This window comes from Suricata suricatta, chromosome X, assembly GCF_006229205.1.
Source record: "Suricata suricatta isolate VVHF042 chromosome X, meerkat_22Aug2017_6uvM2_HiC, whole genome shotgun sequence".
Taxonomy (NCBI): Eukaryota; Metazoa; Chordata; class Mammalia; order Carnivora; family Herpestidae; genus Suricata; species Suricata suricatta.
Window position 1 is genome coordinate 74,816,363 of NC_043717.1, and position 20,435 is coordinate 74,836,797.

At 47.5% G+C, this 20,435-nt stretch overlaps 1 protein-coding gene across 3 annotated transcripts in view; it reads left to right on the forward strand.

The window, feature by feature from the left end:
- The first annotated feature begins 126 nt into the window (after positions 1-126).
- Positions 127-20,435, forward strand: part of TMEM164 (transmembrane protein 164) — a 171,383-nt gene continuing 151,074 nt past the window's right edge. Inside the window, exons 1-2 of one of the 3 annotated variants that reach the window (XM_029930668.1) lie at positions 127-218; positions 575-1,245. In XM_029930668.1, the coding sequence (XP_029786528.1) occupies positions 856-1,245 (390 nt within the window). In that variant the 5' untranslated portion in view covers positions 127-218; positions 575-855. Of the gene's footprint in view, positions 241-264; positions 306-574; positions 1,246-20,435 lie in introns of those variants that run through there. The other 2 variants (XM_029930667.1, XM_029930670.1) reach the window with 2 other exon arrangements.

Below are 20,435 nucleotides of genomic sequence, written 5' to 3' on the forward strand. Positions count from 1 at the left end.
CGCGCGGCTGCCTGCGCCAGGGGGGCTGGTCCCGGGCGGGCCGCGGGCGGGGGGAGGTGCTGTCCGAGGGCGGCCGTCTGGGGCCGGGGGTGGAGCTGGGGGTTCGGGGGTGGACCCGGAGGCGGGAGGCTGGCCCGGGACCGCGCTAAATTGGCTGGAGGGGCCCGTCGGCGGCGAAGTTGCTAGCTGGGGGCAGAGACGGCCACGCGGTTGCAGGAGTAAGAGATCCCCTTGTGGCGAGTGCGTGAGACGAGGAGTCCGGCGTCCCTGCCATCCCCGTCGCCCTCCCCGCCTGCCCGGCTCCGGTAGCTCCGCTCCTGGCCTCCGCGTGTCCCCTCGCTCTCACCCCCGCCGCTCCCGGCTGGCTCCCGCGGCTCTGCCTCCCGCGGCTCTGCCGGGTCCCCTCGGCCCTCGCCGTGACCCTCCCGGCCTCTGGCTTCCCCTGACCCCTGCTTGCTTCGCCACTGCCCCTGTTCCCTATTCTGCCCTCGCTAGTCACCCCGCCCCGCTTCGTAATTCCCGATGCAATTGCCTCTTTGAGACCTTTTTTTTTTTTTCCTCTCCTTCCTTTTAGATTGGCCAACGGCTCCTTTCAACCCTGCCTCGTTGGTGGCCACTGGAGAAGCGCGGGGGGCTCCCCAGACAGCCGTGGGGACAAGTTAGAGCCAGCACTTGACCCCGGGCCTCGCGTGTAGCTTCCCTTCCCCTGCTCTAGGTGCCCCGGTGTCTGGAGGGGGGTGCGGGTGCGGGGGTGTGCCCTCCGGTACACGTCCCAGCACCCGTGCAACCCTCTGGGCTTGTGTTCCAACTCGCTCTTGCTTCCTGCACGGTGGTCAAGGAGAACCACTTGGTATCATGTCCCGGTATAGCTACCAAAGTCTCCTGGACTGGCTCTATGGGGGCGTGGACCCCAGCTTTGCAGGCAATGGGGGCCCCGACTGTGCTGCCTTCCTCTCTTGGCAGCAGCGGCTGCTGGAAAGTGTGGTGGTCCTGACCCTGGCCCTGTTGGAGATCCTGGTGGCCCTGCGGCACATCCTGAGGCAGACGAAGGAGGACGGTAGGGGTGGCCGTGGCTGCCAGCCAGAGCAGGTGACCCAGCGGCCAGAGGAAGGCAAGGAGAGCCTGAGCAAGAATCTGCTCTTAGTAGCCCTGTGCCTGACCTTCGGGGTGGAGGTGGGCTTTAAGTTCGCCACCAAGACCGTCATCTACCTGCTCAACCCCTGTCACCTGGTCACCATGATGCATGTGAGTGTGTTGACTTTTTCCCTGGCAGCCTTAGTGATAAGAGTCATTTGTGTGCTCGGGACACTTGGAAGTATAGAGCACTTCATTCTGCGGGAAGTGGGACCCTTAAACATGATTTTCCCAGAGTGGCTGTTTTTGTGTGGATTCCACATTTGGCTTTCCTTCACCTTTGCACAATGCGTCAGCCCCACAGTGGAGGCAAGGGACATAGTGACAGAGCCCTAGGAGCCACTGGCACCTTTGGTAGGCTGTCCCTCCCCTCCCAGCCCAGCTCTGGCCTTTCACAAGCAGGAAGTCCAGCCCCAGCCAGGTGCCCTTTCTGAATCACATCTGGGGACCATGGCCCTGCTGCAGTGAATGTCCCAGAGGCCTGATGACACGCTTTCCTGGAGGTGGTCACATAAGGTCCCTTGTCCCTGCTGTGGTACTTTGGGGAAATACTTCTATGGGTTTCTCTTAATGACTCTTTTTCATTGGGGAGTTTTATGCTCTTAAGGTGAGGTCTGCCTTTGAATTTTGATGTGTGCATTGGAGCAGGCTGACACCTGAACTTTGGGCTGGTGCTCTCTATCCACGGTGAGAGGATATATATATATATTTTTTTTTTTTTTCAAACCTCTCCATCTTTTCGCTCTTATTCTATTTCCTGTGGTCATGGTCTGGGGTGTTCAGGGAGCTGATTTCTTTACCTCCCATTAGTGGTACTAAGAAAAACAAATGGGATTGAAAAGGAAAGTTGCCAGATACATAAAAATAATCTGGGTGAGGCCCAAGAGTGAGAGTCTTTCTGTACTCAGCCTGTGTGGAAAGATGTTCTAAAACTATAAAATCATGGAGGAGGAAGAAGAGGAGAAAAGGGAAAAAAAAAATCTTTATTTCGGATTTCGGGCTGTGAAAAACGTGGTGTGTTTTATTCAGGGATACTTTTGAAGCCTGTCATTAGCATCTTTATTGCTTTTATATTTGTAGACAGTTATTCTCTGGAGACTTGCAACAACCCTGTGTGGGGCAGGAGGTCGAGATTATTATCTCGGTTTTACAGGCCTGGTGGGGCCCAGGGATTGGAGGTTGCTTGCCTACAGCCAAAAGACGAATTAGCATCTGGGTTGGAAAGCTTACCAACCCTTTTTGGGGTGGCCAGCGGTCTGTGGAAAGACCAGGAGGCCTCAGAGGGAGGCCCGGGGCTGATCGGCATGGCGCTACTTACTTGTGTGGCTCCTGGGCTTTCTCGCTTGCTCTGTATTCTAGGCCCCTCCTTTGATTGCAGGTTCCTGGTCTCAGTTTCCCAATCTGTAAAATGTGGCAAATGGCCTCCAGTCCCTTCCTGTCTTGCAGATGTGGCAAGGGGGTATGGATAGCTATGTGGCTGTCAGCAGCGAGTAGGGCTGGAGGGCAGCATTTTTTTTTAAGAGAGGGCTTCTTGGGATGTACTGCTGTTCACAGGAAGTTCAGGGCTCTCCCAGCTAGACCTTTTGTGTAAATTTGAGCCCAGTCTTCTTTCTTTCTTTCTTTTCTTTTCTTTTTTTAAATGAATGGGCTTTTTGTTAATGAGAGGAAACAACGCATCTCAGCTGCTGATGTGTGAGGCTCTTGGGACAGGAGTGCTTTTTTTTGGATGGCAGGTGGTGAAGGTCAGAGGGTACTTCTCCCACAAAGGGGTCTTGAGGCCTCTGGCAGCCACGTATCTAGAAGGTCAACAAAGGACTAAATTAAACCTGATGGGGGCTGCTGCTGGTGCGATGACATCAAACGTGGCAGCACCATGGTGTTGAGTGGAAGGGTTTTTAGAAGCTTTTAGAAGACTCTAGAGACTTAGTTCTGGCATTATTTCATTGTGTGGCTTCGAGGAAAAGTAACTTCTTGGGCCTCAGTTTGCCCATCTGCCAAATGAGACAGACAGAGCTGCATGCCTAACTCTGGACAGTCAGCATTCTATGATTCTTTTCTCCTCAAGTAGTGGCCAGGTATGCAAAAGAGTGCTATTCTACAAATGCTTTTGGCCTCCTTGTGTGGAAAAAGGAACCTCATTTCTTCTTGCTGGGGTCAGGTGGCTTTGTTCATCTTCTGCTTCCGGTATCTCCCTAGGGAAGTCACCCTGACCTGGCTACCTTTGGGCACATTTGTAGATGATGATGGTGCTTGAGGCTGGTTGCTGCAGGGGGGTGGATGCTTGGGCGGACGCAGGGGACTATGGACTGTTTCCTGTCACCTGTGCTTCTTCTATTGTCCTGTGCTTAGCTTTGCTCTTTACTCCTGTCCCTGCTTTGTGTCATTTAAATAGTAGCCTCAGGTCTGCCGTGGGACCCAGCCTTTGGTCAGTCCCACATCCCGTGCCCTAGTAGGGCTCTTGTTAATAGGAGTCCTTAGAAAATATTCACAACTAATGGTTGGAAACCGTTTTCTGACTTGACTGCCACAAGGGTTAATAAAACCTTACACTTATCTGGCACTGTACTGCTTATAAGGCACTTTCACATACATTATCCTATTTAGGCTTATGATAGGTTAACTTGGGCCTGGAGAAAGAGATGTTAAAATGTTTCCTGTGACCATGTATATATATTCCAAAGGGGAGATATTGAGCACGGAGAAATGCTTTGGCCAGTGAACTTGCTGAATTAGTCTACACTATGGCAGGACATTCTGTGGAGTTCAGAGGTCCCAAAAAGGAATGGGACACATTGGCTGAAATGAAAGGGCTAGCCTGGCAGAAAACATTTCTGGTGTGTTTCTCCCAACAGGATGACTCAATTTTGGCTGCATAGAAAGGCCTTGTTCTCTGAGTTTGTGTAAGTTTATAACAAGGACAGTATTGCTTTAGGCCAGGAAGTGGAAGAGTTGGAGGGAAATTGGTTAGTCTCCCTATCTCCTGTTTTTCAGTCTGTAAAATATTTATTCCCAAGGCCTTTTTAAACAGCCCCTCATCATGGCCATGCATCCTTGGGTGGCTGCCAGCGTTAGAAGCATAACGAAGGGCAGTTCTGGTGTCTGAGCTCTGTTCTTGATTAATATTCCTGATGTCTGGTTTCTTTTTGGTCTTCTCTGATTTCTCAGAGGCCCTGGGACCGTGGGTGATCGTGGTATGTATGTATGGCTGAAGCACCACCGTCTCCTGTCTCCCCTTCGGCCGGAGCACGAGAGGGTTCTGGGGATCCATAAGCCCCAAGATTCACTCACCATTCTTAAGCCCCTTGGTGAAGATCAGTGGTGCCTACCAAGGAGCATTTCTTCGAGCATGGCTAGTCCCTTTGTGCATGTTATTCTGGCAGGTATGGGTGACAGGAAGTGAATTTACTCAGCGCTTATGCTATTAACCAAAAGTCACCCAGCAAGTTCATGGTAGAGGTGGCTTTAAGACTGAGCCGCCACGGTGGGAATTGAGGCTTTAGCAGAAAGAGATTCTCGTTGCTGTTTAAGCCATAAAGTCTACAGTTTCTCAGCAGAAGGGTTAACATGCTCGGCAGTTGGATGGGTTCTATCTGTATAAACTGGTGTTCTTAAATTAGTGGCCGTTCATCTCTCTTGCATGCAGTTATACTGTCTCTGTCTTTGGTGTGGAACAAAAAAATCCAACATTGGGTGACTTTTCTAATTGTCCAGTTCACATCGGTTGTGGACGTGTCTGTGTCTGTGTCGAGCATCTCCTGATTGGACACCAAAGTCAGTGGGGCATAGCATATGGTCATGCACATAAGGCAGGCTAGATCCAGGCTGGACATTTGCCAAATTAATAATTGATGCCATAGACCCTAGAGCCCCATGCCACTGTTTTTTTTTAATGTTTATTTATTTTTGAGAGAGAGTGAGAGTAGGGTTGGTGGGCAGAGAGTGAGGAGGACAGAGGATCTGAAGCAGCAGGACGATGTGGGGCTTGAACTCACAAACTATGAGATCATGACCTGAGCTGAAGTTGGACGCTGAAGGGACTGAGCCACCCAGGTGCCCCTTAGTCAGTTGTTCTGAGTGAGCCTCATCCTTTACTAGAGTTACCATTGCTATTGAGTCCCTATCTTTATACTATATTAGAAGTCTCATTTCCACTGAATCCGGCTTGCCTGCTTTTCTTCACTGTTTGATTCTCCTATTTTCTCCTTCCTCACTGCAAATGTAAGAATGGCACATCTTCAAGACATTCCTGAGCTTTTTATGACACCTTTTGGAGCTAACTGAATAAACAGTGGTGTGTTCTGTTCGCTCTGTGATGGATGGATTTGTTTTAGAGAAAACGTGATGGATTAGAGGATTCAAGAACTGGGCTTTTTGCACACACCCCCCCCCTGCTTCCCCACCTCCTGAGAGACCAGCCACACCTCCTCATCCCCATCTGCTGTCTGGAGCACTGGTAACTGCCCCTGCTTGGAGTTGATGTCGGTGGGTAATGGGTACAACGAGGGATCCGGCCATCTGCTGACAGCTCATCAGACGGACTCTGTCCTATGTCATCAGTCCAGGGGGACACAAGAGGCTGATGTTTATATGGGCCTCAGCAGTGAGGCATGACAGCCCTTTTTAGTTTGTTTTATTTTTCTCCCCAAGGAAATTTGCAGAGAATTTTCCATCTTCCATCGTTACCGTCTTTTGGGGGCGTCCATTATAAAGAGAAGGTATGTGTGGATTGGTGGATCCAACAACCCACAGACCACCCTGGGACTTAACACTATGATGCTAGTTTTGCTTATGGCTTGCTATGGGGACCTGAGCAAAATCTTTTCCTGTCTTCGTCTTCTCTGTGAAATGGGCCGTGTGAAAACAGCATTTTAATCCTCTATGTGGTCACTTAAACAGAGAAGCTGGATAGAGCTGATCAGAGCTGGCACATGACCAGTGTATTTTCACCTCAAAGTCAGAAACTGACAAACCTCCACTCCTTTGCACCTTTCTTGATAGCTTTTGGAAGTAATTCCCCTGAGCATTTCTGTTGCTCTTCCCTGGCTCCTGGCCTGCATCTGCATACCCTTCTTAGGTACAGCCTATAAAATTTGATGTTGTGACTCTTCCCGGCTAACACAACCCAGCATGGTGCTTGCTTTTAAAGAAACAGTATGTTGCTGGCTCCTACTCACGGGGTGATCCACAGGCTCCCTGGATTTTTTTTTAACTTAAAAAAATTTATTTATTTTGAGAGAGAGAGCGAGCAAGCGAAAATGAGAATGAGAACGCACACAGGGAAAGGACAGAAAGAGGGAGACCAAATCCCATGAGGTAGGACACTGTCTGTCAGCACAGATCCCGATGCAAGGGTCAAACTCACAAACCGTGAAATCATGACCTGAGCCCAAATCAAGAGTCGACGCTTAACTGAACCACCCAGGCACCCCTCCCTGGATTTTTGTCCCTTTGCTATAGCTGGGCCACCTTCATCATCATCGACTTTGTAGGATTTGTTGTGTGTTCTTCCCTGCTGTAGATCATCCTGAAGATCTTTCCAGATGACTCTGAAACTCCAGTTACTCCAGTCATTCTGGTAACACCTTTTGTCATCTTTCTCAACCCTCTGAACATTCCTCAGATGATTTGGTTCATTAATGTATACCTTTGCATACATGTAGGTAATACTGCCTTTGGCTGAGTCACCTTTTTTTTTTTTTCATGTTCAGTCACCATCATTAGCGTGAGTGCATTTTTTTTTTATAATGGAAGGGGTCAGTGTTATTTTTTTCTTCTCCTCTGCAACTTCCTGCAGAGAGTAATACAATACCATACACATACATTGGTTGTTTAACGTGTACCTGGATAATGCTGACCGCCCGATGGACAGAGCCAACTTTTTCCTCCCTTTTTTGTTTGCCTCCTGTGACCCTGCCTGTGTACCTTTGAGGTCTGAGGGGCATGGTTCCTGTGTCTCTTGTGGCCATTTAGAAGGATCTCCTCTGTTTTTTGAAATCGCCAGAGAGAGGTTGTTGAGCTCCAGCTCAGAAGTCTTTTTTTGTTGCATTTCCATCACAAAGAGCCAGTGATTATTAGCACTGCAGCCTGCTCTCGCCCCCGACTCTGCTCACTTTCATCCCAGTGAGGAAATGATGCTGTTGGATCTTGGTCTTAATCCCTCGGCAGACATCTGGACAGGCCTACTTCTTTTCCTTCCTTAATAATGTATATATTAAAGAAATGTTATTAGGCTAGTGACTCACTTTCCACCTCTTTCTAGGTGTTTCAGTGGGTAGCTTATTGTCATCATGCCTCATTGAAATGCCCTCTGTACGAAGAGCCAGATTTGTCAACTTCTCCTGGCCTTTTGTATCTTTTTTTCGTACTTTAATTTTTTTTCAGCTTTATTGGGGGTAAGATAGCTGTAAGATACGTAAAGTATGCAAATGATGGTTTGATGTGCATGTACATTGTGAAAGCTAACTCACTGAGTTAGCATATTTGTGGTCTTACATATCTTTTGTTAAATTGAGAATATCTCCTCCCAGGCTCCTCTTCTGCCAATAACTGGCAGTGTGTACATGAAGACATTGGAGGGTGTGGAGAGAAAGGATTCATGAATTTTCTTTGTGAAAGATGACCTTGGAAACTTGTAGTGCAGATCCCTGGCTGTCTACACGGAGTCTAAGTAGGTGGGGGGCGGCAATGGGATTCCGCATTTATTACACGCTCCCTAGTAATTCTGATGTTGGTGAGCCTTGAGCCCCACTTTGAGAGACATTATCTAGTTGCTAAAGTATTGGAGGTAGCACATTGGTTCAAAAGCTCATCCTGACTAACATGAATCTGGGTGGCCTGTGGGAAGGGCATTGAGCCTCCTGGCAGTGCCTCAGTGTTTATGTAGGTGTTAAATAACGTGGCTGCAATTAAAAGTGTGAGGGCCTCAAGTTATTGTGAGTTAGATTTTAAGGTAGCTTCAGCATTCCAGCGGCTTCTTTGGTGACTAGGAGTTATGTCACTGAAGTATTTCAGCCAGGCCTCTTATCACCTTTCAGTCCTCCCTCCCTTCTAGTCTCTAAGATCTTTGGAAACTAAGGGGAGGAAACACGGACATAGAGTTATTGCATGCTAACTCTCTGCTTGCAGGATACTTGTTTTATTTTTTTAATTTACTTTTGAGAGACAGTGTGAGCAGGGGAGGGGCAGAGAGAATGACAGATCTGAAGGATCTGAAGCGGGCTCCATGCGGACAGCAGACAGCCCGACGCAGGGCTCAAACTCACAAACCGTGGGATCTTGACCTGAGCTCAAGTCTGATACTCAACTGGCTGAGCCACCCAGGCCCCCCACATTCAGCAACTATTTATCCAACGATTCAGAGTTAAATACGAAACATTCTTTCCCCTTGCGTTACTCACTTTAGATGAGACAGAAAAGAGAGCAACAAAATTACAACATGACATGTACAGTAACAGATTTGAACAAGACATAGAGCCCAGAGGGTCTTTCTTTGTTAACCTAGTACAATGAAGGAAAGCCTTCTAGAAGAGGGGACAGTTGAGCTGGCTCGCGAAAGAGACCCATTAGCTGCAGGAGCACAGGGACTCTTGTGTGGTTTTCTAGTCTAGTGTTTCTAGCCGGGCCTGGCTCATAGTAGGTGCTCAATGAGCACGCAGGAATGCATAGGTTTGTGTTTGCTGGATGTTGCAAGAAGGAAGGGAATTCTAGCCATAGGAAACAATGTATGCAAAGCATAAGAAAGCATCTCAACTGTAACTGGAAGTTGTTGGCATATTACTGTCAGGGGCAGATTTCATCTCATTTCTCCCTTGGCAAACCAAAGAAAACTCCAGAAATGCTCTGTCATTTCGGTGCCGCTGACAGCCAACTGCATTTGCCCATCAGTGCTCAGTTAGTTGGGGGCTTGCAAGCTAGAGCATTGTGTTCTCTCTCAGTGCTGTCCCAAGAAGGGCCCACTCTGCCAACGACAGACAACAAAGAACATTGATGAGAGCGAGCAGGTACAGAAAATGAGATAGCAGGCATCCCATTTTCAACCGGAAGATTTTTAGTGGCTCATGGGGTGGCTGCCCCCACTAAGGTCCTCAGCAGAACCCCATTGATGAAATGCAATGCTGTCCTGCTACCTTTCTTTTTCCTGTCCTTTCTTTCCTGCTTCCAAGTCTCTCCCCCAGCCCAGCGCATTCAAGCTTGCTCCCTTCCAGAATAATCTAGGCTCCAATGCAATCCTTTCTAGCATCCAAAATGGCCATTCCATCAGAGGAGGTGATATCCATGGGGGAATTAGGAAGAAAGCCGTTCCAGTATGAAGAGGTTCTAGACCCAACTGGATGTGTATGGTGGGGAGGATTTTCCAAAAGGGCCTTGTTACCCCAACTTGATCTTAATTTGGTGACGTGTGTCCCAGTTTTTTTTTTTTAATTTATTCTAACAGAGAGAGACAGAGAGCATGAGCAGAGGAGGGACAGAGACACAGAATCCAAAGCAGGCTCCAGGCTCTAGGCTCTGAGCTGTCAACACAGAGCCCGATGTGGAGCTTGCACCCATGAACTGCGACATCATGACCTAAGCCGGAGTTGGACACTTAACCGACTGAGCCACCCAGACACCCCTGTCCCATTGTTTTTGAGCACATGGCCTTTTCCCATGTTCAGTGTCTTGCTACCCTACTTGCTGGCACCCAGCGTGAGTTTCTCTGCAAGGTGCTTGAAGTCTTGGGGAGGACTCTTCCTCTGGACATCAGCCCTCTCTGTTTACTCTGTTTCTTCCGAGGGAAAGAGCTGCCAGCTAAAAACGGCATGGTTTGCACATCTGTCCATGTGTGCTGTGTTGAGGGATCTGGCCCTGAAGGGTGGGGGTTTCAGGGATCTCAGTTACCTGTGTTTCTGTTCCCGTAGCTGCTGGAGGAAATGCCAGAGGGAAGAAAGTAGGGTGTGTCTTGTCCTCAGCCTGGAGGTGCTCAGGGAAGGGGATGGATGGCAGGAGCCAGGAGGTTAGAGAGGACTGTCCTGTCTGGCAAAAACAGTCCAGTCTGTGCCCCGTTGGGCAGATGTTTAAGTGGGTAGGAGAGGAAGAAGCAAAGTCACCCAGAGGAGAAGTCAGGAAGCACGGACCCATGCTATTTCCATCCTGATGCCTTTAGTCTCCCTCCCTCTATCCAGATCAGTGGTGGTATAAACTCAGGGTGTATTTGCCTGTGTGTTGAATTGTCTTTGCCAGTAGACCAGCTGTGTTTGCAGAAAGCCTCTGCCTGCCTGTGCTCTGGCTATTGCTAGCAAAGAAACATTTCATTCAGGTGGTGATTAAATAGGGCACAGAGCCAGATTGCACATTAAGGCCCTTAGCTATGGCCCTGGGAGCCCTGGGTAAACACTTATTGGACGTTCTGGGCAGAGTGCTAGTAGAGGCTGCTGGATGTGAAGTGCTTTCTTCAGAAGACAGGTCGAGGGAAGATAGGGGTGAGGAGAGGCTTCTGAAGAGACTGTTGATCCTCCTTTCCTAGTTTAATCAGAGCCATATTGACCTTGGAAGGCATTTATTTGCCACATTCCTGCTGGGACCCTGGAGGTTCAGAGTTGGGACATAGCAGGGAGCCTAACTAGGTCGGGCAGTAGAAATGCCTCTTTTTCCAAATGCAAGTTCAGCCACGCAGCTCGAGGTTTTGGACCACATTTCCCAGTTCTGCATTTGAGCTGCTTCACCACATGATGTTAGATATGTAACATAACTGTTGCAAACCTCAGTTTTGCTCATCTGTAAAGTGGGAATCACAGCACCTACCTAATAGTTAGGGCTGTTGTGAGGATTTAAGGAAATAATGTACATCAAGCATTCAGTGGCAGTTCTGGCTCATTGTGAGCACCTAATATTTGTTAGCAGTTTTTCAGAGTAGTACTCTTACTGTGACTTATTTCAGGGCAGTCAGTGGTGACACAGTGAGTGGATCAGCACACAGAGTGTACAGACCCGAGGGGGGTAAGGGCCTGGGTTCAGATCGTACCACCTGCTGTCTGGCTCTGGGAAAGTTACTTAACCTCTCCGAGCCTACGTTTCCACACGTGTAAAATGGACTAATAATCATACGTATCCTGCCAGGCTGTTGTGAGGATTCCATGAGAATAAATGAGAAAACCCTTGTGAAGCACTTAAGTACCTAATAAATGTTTAATAAGTTTTAGCTGTGATGATGATGATGCTTGTAATGATGACCATGATCATTGTCATCATGGCTGCTTGCTCCTGTGAGCTTGGGTGCCTGATGCTGGGGTTAGACGGTAAGGCTCACGTACAGGAAGGCAGCATTGGGAATCTCATCTAAGTAAAGCTTTCCTGGAACATAGTGGGCAAAAATATTGGTTCCATGATGTCTGTGCCCAAGCAACTTTTTGGGGCAGGGTTGCTTGGCTGTTTGAGGCCTAAGGACAGCTTGATTGGTAATTTGGAAAGTTACTTTGAATCACTCAGTCCGGTCTGAAGAATTTGAAGGATGATTGTCACTGGTAGAGAGCTTGGCTTTCCCGGGACCTCTGAGCCACTCTTCCATCAATGGGCCGGCTTTATGGGGCAAGCTATTTTGAGATTTGTAGCCTAGGAAACCAGCAAGTACATGATGGAAGTACGGAAGGAGTGGTTTGGGGGGTGGACAAAGACAGGTGTGTGAATTTATTTTTCTCCTTTTTCATTAATTCCTTTTTATTGAGAGGGGGTAACTTTCCCAAAGGCCATCTGTTATCAGGGTTAGGTAATTATTGGGGGAGGTAGGGCTGCATCCAGAGCTCTAAGGACAAAGGTAGGTTTAAAGTAGACCAATGCTGGGACACCTGGGTGGCTCAGTCCATTGAGCGACTGACTGTGACTCAGATCATGATCTTGTGGTTCGTCAGTTGGAGCCCCACATCAGGCTCGCTGATGTCAACCTGTCAGTGCAGAGCTTGCTTTGGATTCTCTGTTCCCCTCTCTGTGCCCCTCCCCCACTGGCACTCTCCCCCAAATAAATAAATATTTTAAAAAATAAAGTAGACCAGCACCTTACTTTCCATGTCAGCAAACAGACAGGAAAAAAAAAATTAGACAATCCTGGTAGCTCTGGGATATGGTAAACCTCTTGTGTTTTCAAGACCAGCCAACTCTTTCAGAACTGACTTTGCTCTGGGGGCTAAGCCGCCTTTAAGTGCTGCCTTCCAGGGCCAAGGCCTTGATCATGTGACTGCACAGCTGTGGAGTGGGGGTTGCTTCCCCTTAGACCCTTTCCCCCACCTCAATCCATTGGAAGGCCTTCAGGCAGATTCCCAAGCATTGTGGGTAAATAGGCAGTTTCTTAGCTTTGGAGTTGCAAGAATTGAGAAGGCTGAGGTCACATTTTCTGTAATAATCCTGGTTCCCTGGCTGGAGCTGGTTTGGAAGGCCTTTCTAGCACATACAGCAGCCCAAAGAAATAGCAGCTCTTAGAAATTAGCTGTGGAAGGTCACCCCTTCCAAAACCTAGGGGAGATTGTAACAAAGGGTCCTCTTCATATGACTACTTGTTCCCTGTCCGTTGGCATTTGCTAAGAGTTTCCTTTTTTAAGTTGGAGGCACTTGAGTGTGTGTGTGTGTGTGTGTGTGTGTGTGTGTGCGCGCGCGCGCGCCTGTCACTGCCCTTTATTCTCTGTGCCCCGTAGGAATGTTGCTGAGGGTCATGTGCATAAGTGCCTTATTATCTTCAGCACTTTTACACTTACTCTCTTGGGGTGCAGCAGCTTCCTGCAGCTCCCAGTGGCTATTTCTCCCAACTTCTCGGGCTCCCAGGCCCACAGGGAGCAGCAGGGCACCCGCTTGGGATTGCCATTCCATTGCATAGCACCTTGCTGGACTTTCCAGTTCAGCCCTCCTCAGAACAGCCCTGCAAGCTTATCACCAAGCCAAGGTCATGTTTCTGTGCTTGCTTGTAAAGTTTTTGGCCAGTGAGGAAAGAGAACAGATTGACGCCCCCACTCCCCCGCCCCCTGCCAGGGCATTGTGGCTGTTTTCCCTGGGTGGGGCTTTCAGGAGGTTGGGGGGTGTTGCTGTCTTGATCACAGGAGGTGAGGGGTGACCTTTAGGCCAAGGCTTCATTGGATTTGTGGAGAAGAATGTGAAGCCTGCTGCGTGGCAGGAGCTCCTGACCGCTGCGGACTGTTTGGCCATACCTCACGGCTGGTGGTGCTGTGTTTGCTCAGATGGACACACAAAACCAGGCTTGGATCATCTTCCCAAGTTTCTTACTCCCTGCTTTAGGCTTGTTTGGAAAAACAGTTGGCAAAGTGTGCTGGGGTCCGCACCTGTTGTTGCTATTCCGCCCCCTATCCCACCGTTTGTCGTGGTCAGTTCTCAGTGAACTGGGGATTAACCTTGGCCCCTCCCATTTACATTTTCTCTTCCCCTTCCCCTGGGGCTTAGGGGTCTTGCTTTCCAGTCATAACTGTCTATCACTGTTGAGGACAGTTGGTGCCTACTGCCCCTAGAGGAATCCCCACTCCTGCCTCCCCCAACCTTTTAAACACTATAAACCTGGAACAGAGTCAGGTAGGTAAAAGAGAGTCACATTTAGGAGAAAGATCTCACTAGAAGTTTTGGCTATCCCTGTATACTCTCGGAAATTTAGTAGCAGTAATCGCACTTGTAACATTTTTGAGCATGTTCTTCCCCAGGCAAGGTGTTAAATACACCGCCTGCCCATATGTTCCCTAACTTGCCTGCCTTCCACAAAGATCGTTTTTGTTTTATCTAACTCTTTCTTTCTCTCCATTCTGACCGATTTCCCCTTTGGTTAACTAAAGATACTGTATAGCGTATTCTAGCAAAACTTCCTTGGGTTTGCCAGAACGGCAGGGTGATGCCAAGTCAGAGCTGAAAGAAACCTCGGAGACCATCCAGTTCACCTCCTTCCTCATTTTTCCGGATGGGCAAACAGACATCCAGAGAGGTGAAGTGATTTGTACAAAGGCACAGAGCTAAACAGAAGCAGAGCCAAGTCTCCTGACTCCTGGGTCACGGTCTCCCTTTCATGCCACACATGGCCTCCTTTGACCCCTAACCATTCCAGCACGAAAGGAGCTGGACTTTTGTTCTTGTCCACTAGTAGAGAAACAGAAATCTTAGGTTGTTTGAGCAGGCCTCAGAAACTGTCCAGCAGGGATGAGACAAAGGCCAAAGAGGAAAAAGGTCAGAATAATCTGTCAGATCAGTGGGATAGTTCTGTTTATCTTGGTAAACAATGAAGATAGGGATTAGGTGTTAGCTAGCTCTGGGCCTAGACTTCATTCCACAGCTGGATGATAGAACCTCATAGTTGGGCCTATGCAGGTGGCCTCTCTGTGCTTCAGGGTTCTTATGATAAGACATAACAGCACGTGGGCTCTGGAGCTGGACTGGCCAGGTTCAGATCCCAGCTCTCCTGCTTTCCAGCTGTGTAGCCTCAGGCAAGTTCACTGACATTTCTAAGACTGTTTATTTTTCCTCTGTAAAGTGGGGAGAATAGTATCTACCTTGTGAGGTTCTTGGGAGAAGTAAATGCATGGCTCCATATAAAGTATTTGGAACAGTATCTGCTGTGTAGCAGGAGCTTAGGAAGTATGGCTGTTCTCATTGTAAGACTGGGATGATCTCCACCCTTCCTGATTCATAGGGTAAGCATGGGAATCAAATGAAATAAGGTATGTGAAATGAAAGCTCTGGCTCAAGGGGAAGAATTCTCTTTTGAGAGCATGAACATTCAAAGGTTTATTCTCACATTGTGTCTAGGATCAGATACTGATGGATATTTCCTTAATGATCCGGTAGGTTTATATTTTATAAAAACACGGAGCCCGTCAAGCGATGCGTATTGTGCCTTTTCCCTCCCTGTGTATTCAAGGGCACTTGAGACTCCTGCATCTCAAGTAAAGTGGTTTGAGGATTCAAAATGAAAGGCAATTATACTCTTCCCTTAATGCTCCTATCTTATTGATGGCACTGACATCCATCTAGGGACCCAGGTTAAATCCCTGGAAACCTTGACACATTTGTATTCCTCCCTCTTCCTCCCTTCCATCATCACAGTCTCTGAGTCGTCTTGATTCTGTCTTTCATTATCTCTTCCATCTGTCTCTTCCTCCTTTGATTACTGTGCCCTAATTCATCCAATTGTTTATCTTTATCACCGTCACCATCTGGCTTATTATAGCAGCCTCTCGACTGATCTGTGCTTTGTTCATCCTTTACACTGCTGCCCGAATGATACGAGTAGCACACACGTTGGGTCATGCCATTCCCTTGCTCAAAAGCCTTTGAGAGCTCCCTATTACCTTGTGCCTTATGCGTATATCTAATGGTGCTCTGAGCTGATTTTGCTGATTGGTCATACACATGCTTTCCCAATGAGTCTCCATATAAGTCCAAAATCTTTCTTAGCACAGCATAGGCAGCTGCTGTCAATCATTTTGAGTTGGCACATAGACTCTGGCTGGCAAATAGAAAAACTCTTTAGAGAACTCCATGATGATAGGATTCAGGGTCTTCTGTGACCTTTCTTTCCAGCCTTAGCTTCTAGGACATTCTTATTCCATGTGTGCATCGTGCACTAGCACGCTTCTCCGAGTTTATACTCTCTTCATGTCATACCCTCAGCCAGAAATATTGTCTCTCCTCTTCCTGTTGAAATGCTCATCACTCAAGGCTCAACTCAAACATTGCCTCTTGTGAAGCTTTCATCAAACCTCCACCCCAGACTTAGGCACTCTTTTCCATTTTAGCATTTTATTCTGCCCTGTGTTACATAATTGTTTACATATCTTCCCCACTCCTTAGAGTGTATGTTCTCTGAATGCAAAGCCTATGTTTCTGGGAATTTCTCTGTCCCCCACAGCATCTAGTGCCTACTAGACTCCTAATTTGGAGAAATCCCTTTGTTTTGCAGATGGGGGAATTGAGTCTTAGAGGGAAAGGGTCATGAGTTCATTTTGGGACTTGTTCAGTTTCAGGTGTGAGAGACATGGAGGCTGGAATGTCCAGCAGGCAGCTGAGTTGTAGTTAGAGTAGAAATGTCGAGTTTGGAGGCTGTCTAGGGAAGATAAAAGAGAAGGCAAGAACATTGTGCCAGTTAGAGAAGAGAAGGAAGCAAAGTGATCTGTGGAATGCCTACCTTGGGGGGCAGAAAGAAGACTCAGCGAGGCACTCATCCAAGGAAATGCAAGTTGTTTCAGGAAGCAGGAGCAGGTCCCCTATGTCATGTGATGCAAAGAGGTGGAGACCCAGGAGGTCTTGAGAAAGAGCAGTTGGAAATGGTGAGTACAGGCTGGTTCTGTGGCCAGCCATCCACCTACTTCTAAATAGTTACCTGGATGTTTGAGTGGGAAGAATTTGCATGCAAGGACATTTACCTCAGTGTTGGTAAATAGAGAATGTTGGGAATCAGCCCACCAGGAGCAGAAAGGTAAATCTGGCCAGTGGAGTATTGCACAGCTTTTAGTTATTTATTTATTTAAATAGTTTACTGCCAAGTTGGTTTCCATATAACACCCAGTGCTCTTCCCCACAAGTGCCCCTCTCCATGACCATCACCCCCCTTTCTACTTCCCCCCTCCCTCCTCAGCTCTCAGTTTGTTCTCAGCATTCAAAAGTCTCTCATGATTTGCCTCACTCCCTCTCCCCAACTCTTTTCTCTCCCCTTTCCCCTTCCCATGGTCCTCTACTAGGTTTCTCCTGCTAACCCTATGAGTGAAAACCTATGGTATCTTTCCTTCTCTGCCTGACTTATTTCACTTAGCATGACTCCCTCCAGGTCTATCCATTTTGCTACAAATGGCCAGATTTCATTCTTCCTCATTGCCATGTAGTATTCCATTGTATAGATAAATCACATCTTTTTTTAATTTATTATTTTTTTAATAGTTTATTGTCAAATTGGTTTACATATAAAACCACATCTTCTTGATCCACTCATCAGGTGATGAACGTTTAGTCTCTTTCCATGATTTGGCTATTGTTGAAAGTGCTGCTGTGATCATTGGGGTACATGTGCTCCTATGCATCAGCACTTCTGTATCCCTTGGGTAGATTTGCAGAGCTTTTAAAAGGGAGGCCGATCTTTGTATACCCTTTGAAAGTTGTTTATGATATATTGCTAAAAAAAAAAGTTGTGGTATGCCTGGCTGGGTCAATTAGTAGCCCATGTGATTCTTGATTTTGTGGTTGTGAGTTTGAGTCCCACATTGGGTGTAGAGATCACTTAAAAAGTAAAGAATAACAATAAAAAAACAAGTTGCCAAGCAGCATGTATGATAGAAACCCATTTCCTAAAAAAACAAAGCCTTTTATGCATCATGGCTTTGAGTGCATTGTAAAAGTCTAGAATAATTTTAAAAAAATTGAAAAGGGGCACCTGGGTGGGTCAGTTAGATAAGTATCCAACTTTGACTCAGGTCATGATCTCACAGTTTGTGAGTTCAAGCCCCTAGTAGGGCTCTGTGCTGACAGCTTGGAGCCTGGAGCCTGCTTCAGATTCTGTGTCTCCCTCTCTCTCAGCCCCTCCCCTGCTCGCACTCTGTCTCTCTCAAAAATGAACATTAAAAAATTAAAAGTCTAGAATATATCCCAAATGATGCTTACTCCTGAGTGATTAGGGGAAAGAAGGTACTCTCACTTTTTAGTTAATTCATTTCTGTGTCATGCAAATTTGGCGTTAAGTACAAATTTCTTTTTTTTTTTAAGTTTATTCATTTATTTTGAGATACAGGTAGAGTGAGAGTGAGAGAGAGAGAATCTCAAGCAGGCTCTGTACCACCAGTGCAGAGCCTGATGTGGGGCTCGAACTCCTGAACTGTGCGATCATGCCTGGAGCTGAAACCAAAAGTCTGACACTTACCCAAATGAGCCACCCAGGTGCACCAAGAAGGGACAAATTAAATCTCAATCCTGGGAGTAGAGAAGCTTCCAAAAAGAAGGATGAGATCTCAGGCCAGTTAAGCCTTTAATAAAAGGAACGATTGGGGGATAGACTGGACTAACTAGCTAATTGCCTTCTGTCACTGAGAGTTAATTAAGAGCCTCTTTTCGGTTAAGTTTGGCTTGCCAAAAATGTTTTGGCACTGGCAGAGTTGCCTTAATGGCTCAGAGAATACTCTGGTAGAATTTGGGGTGGTCTGGTGGGCCTTGGAGTTAGCTTTTGGACCTGTCACTAAGTTGGGGGCTAGAAGTGGGCATAGAGAAGGTGGAGGCCAGGAGTCCTGAGCCCTGGCTGCACCTTATGGTCACTAAGGAAGTGTTTAAAAAAATACCAGCACCTGTTTCCCTCCACCCCATTCTTAAAGAATTTTCTGGACTGGGCCCTGGGCAAGCAGTATTTTTTAAAGCTGGTCAAACGATTCTACTGTGCAGCCTGGATTAGGAATCATTGGTGTCAAAGGACAGATTAAATGTGTCCTGAGCCTAAAGTGGGTGGATTGCTCGCAAGTGCTCATCTCATTGCATGCTAGTTAGTTGCTGGTCTGTCAGGAGAGCTCTACACTGGAAGATTCAGGAGTTCATTCTACAGTTATCGGGCCTCGCATTGGCCTGGGTTAATTGACTCGCCCTGACTCCCGACAGTTTGTAGGCCGAGCGCCAGCACTCCACCTGGGTCTTCTCCCTTTCCAGTACGGAGCAGGGTGCCTGGCACCTAGGTGTTTAATCACTGTCACGTGAAGTGACAAAGAACTTTGTTTTCTTATGCAATGCTGCTTTTTATGAAAAGCCCAGGGATGGGAAAATCTGACTATTCGAAAAGTCTGGTGGGAGAGAGGTTGGAGGGGAACTGCCTGGCATCTGAAAAGCTTATGATATGCCAGGCTCTCTGCAGTGAATCTGTATCACTCAACATTTATTATGCAGTTGCTCTGGGCCTCACAGCGGACCAGGGGCCGTGAGCCACGCAAGGACTAGCAAATATGGTTTCTGCTCCCCAGGGAGGCCATTATCAAGCCTTAATTACTGCATTTTTTAGGTGGCAGGATATGTGCAGAACTTAAAGCGGGAGAATGCCAGAGGTCAGAGGCTCTTTCGCATGCTTCGAGTTCAGGCGCTCCATTTTGCAGTTAGGGAAAGAAGCCCAGAGTGGGAAAGCCACTTGCCCAAGGTCACACCACTAGGGAATGGCAGAGCCAGGCTGGTGTGCCAGGCCGCCACCCTCTGCGGTCCTGTTACACTCTTCCATGTATCATTTGAAGGACAAGGGAACCTAATGACCCATGTTGAAACTTGAACAAGATATCCATTTTGGGCTTTAGGCTTCCAGGCTTCCTTACAGTTGCAGCAAGTGGGGTTTTGACTTTGAGTCTTTCTTAAAACCTTGCCTGGGGAGGGCTAGCACTGGTTACCCCTGGAATTGTAGCTCAGGCCCAAGAGGCCTAAAGATGGCTAATTTTCCCTTTATTGAAACAGCCATGGACTTGAGCCCCTCCTGTGTCTAATTATGGCACTTTTCTATTCTTTTGGGGAGGCGAGCTTTCCCCAAACATAGTGTGTTGATGACTTTTCTGCCTTGGCCATTCTTTTTCAGGTAAACCTGTTGTGAAATTGACCTTAGAGGTAGGATATGCATGGCTTCAAGTGTGCTTCTCAGAATTTGCGTAGTGGGAAGGGCTCCTACTGGTGCTGGCATCAGGCTGGTTCTTTTTTTTTAAATTTTTTAAATTTATTTTTGATACAGAGAGAGACAGCATGAGAGAGAGGGAGGGGCAGAGAGAGAAGGAGGCACAGAACCGGAAGCAGGCTCCAGGCTCTGAGCTAGCTGTCCGCACAGAGCCCGACATGGGGCTCAAACCCACGAATGTGAGATCTGACCTGAGCCGAAGTCAGAGGCCACCCAGGCACCCCCAGGCTGGTTCTTTTAAACCTGTTCTCAGTCAGTTTCCTAATCAGAAATTCAGTGTCAAGTCTGGGACGTTCTCTGAAGAGACAAGGGTACTTCCACGTACAGATACTGGGCTGCTCTTCACAATATCCTCTCAGAACTCACAGGATTAGGGACCTGCTGGCTCCGTCTGGTGTGCCAGGTTACAGGAGTACTCACAAATAATATTTTATTTTCTATTTTATTATTCTACTTTTATTTTTCATTTCATTTCATTTTTTATTATTTTTTAAAAAATGTTTATTTTTGAGGGGACAGAGAGAAAAAGACAGGGTGCACAGGTCGGGGAGGGGCAGAGAGAGGGAGACAGAATCCCAAGCAGGCTTCATGCCGTCAGGACAGAACCCAAAGTGGAGCTCAATCTCACAAACCATGAGATCATGACCTGAACCGAAATCCAGAGATGGTTGCTTAA